Source organism: Cydia strobilella, chromosome 9, assembly GCF_947568885.1.
Source record: "Cydia strobilella chromosome 9, ilCydStro3.1, whole genome shotgun sequence".
NCBI classification, from domain to species: domain Eukaryota; kingdom Metazoa; phylum Arthropoda; class Insecta; order Lepidoptera; family Tortricidae; genus Cydia; species Cydia strobilella.
The window spans coordinates 3,294,386-3,295,965 of NC_086049.1; the positions used below are offsets into that span (position 1 = coordinate 3,294,386).

General features: G+C 33.6%; 1 protein-coding gene across 1 annotated transcript; it reads right to left on the reverse strand.

Annotated features, from left to right (window-relative positions):
- Positions 1–544: 544 nt before the first annotated feature.
- Positions 545–961, reverse strand: LOC134744069 (cathepsin L-like proteinase). Its single transcript, XM_063677733.1, has one exon. The coding sequence runs from the start codon at positions 924–926 to the stop codon at positions 630–632; it is 297 nt and encodes a 98-aa protein (XP_063533803.1). The 5' UTR covers positions 927–961; the 3' UTR covers positions 545–629.
- Positions 962–1,580: the final 619 nt, after the last annotated feature.

The window sequence follows — 1,580 nt, forward strand, 5'->3', positions numbered from 1 at the left end:
TCACTGTCGCATTAAAATTGCATTGTTTGGCAATTTCGGATTTGGTCCCAAAGTAATTGAAAATGACCTACCCTAAAACCCTATAAAATATGGCAGTTTTTAAAAATACTGTATGTTTCAGGAATACGCATGTAAGCAACAAACAAACAATAATAATTTCTCTATTTTTCCATATAATATATATGTATGTATGTGTATTAGATAGCAAATAATATATATAGCTACTTACATAATTATAGAACCCAATATACGTATATTAAATACGTACATAAAAATAAAAAATACCAGTAATGCATGTTTATTTAAGTAAGCTTTTTTAATTGACTAAGTAAACTTTATATTATAAGAAAATTGTTTATCCAAAATCCGATCGCTCTCTAAAATTGTGTCACATAATATTGTAACTAGCCCTAGCACAGGCCCCGGCCTTTTTGGGCTGTTACTGCACACTATGTCTTTAAACGCTGGCTTAAATTAAAATGTATAATTAGAAATAGTGAAAAGTTTGTTGTATATATTTAATGAATAAAAATATAAAAAAAAATACAGTGATTAATTGTGTAATATCATCATAAAAAGCAGTTAATATAAAAAACACAAATTATATGCGATCACAATAAACATAGCCACTAGTTTCTCTTGAAGCCCCTCATCGCCTGTTTTTCCTCTTCAGTATAGTCCGCAAACTTGTTAATAGCGTACGTCGCAGAAGATTGCTTGCTGTTATGTTCGTTGATCTTCGCAACATTCTGCTTAAACGCATTAAAATGCAGTTCTCTATCCGCCGCGTCCTTGTATTCCCGTTTGTGTTCTTCTATGAATTTATCGAACAAAGAATCGACTTGGTTGAGGTCGTAAAGCGTAGGTGCGCCGGCGGCAGCCATGGCGGCGAGTGCGAATAGTACGACGACACTGAGCGTGCGCATGTTGATGACGAACTAATTAGATAGTCGCGGTCAACCGGTTTATATCGCGTTCAGTGCAGACATTATGGAAATAAACATGTTTTGTTTACTGATAGCCTGATAGGTTATGTTAGCGTATGTATTTTGTCAACCGGACTAACATACTATGTAGGTACGAACAGCACTAGCGCTGGGCTTACACGCATAAGTAAGTAAATATTTTAGGAAACAGATGGCAGATTTCTATGAGTTTTGTTTGAATCATTTGAAAATATGCGTTTTAAAAGGTTTTCAACCTTCAAACGACAAAAAGATTATAAAGATGAAATTTTATAAAACCAGGTAATTATTTTTATGTACGAAATACTCTGCTGCTGCCACAGATTATTGCATAGGTAGTTTTCAGAAGAATCTCCACTCTGCGAATAGAATAGTAAAGATTCTCTTGGACCGTTACCAATTCGTCCCTACCAAAAAAGTCAAGGCCCAAATCTGAGTACTTAGGTATTTCTATGTGAGTTTTTTGTATATTTTGTACATTTAATTTTAACTAGGTAAAACGCGTTTTCACTAAAAGCGGATTTTCATGGTAACATAAAAACATGCAGGCAATAAGTTAATAACATAATCTTGTATTTTGTTTTCTATTTGAAGGAGGTAAAGAAAATGCGACTT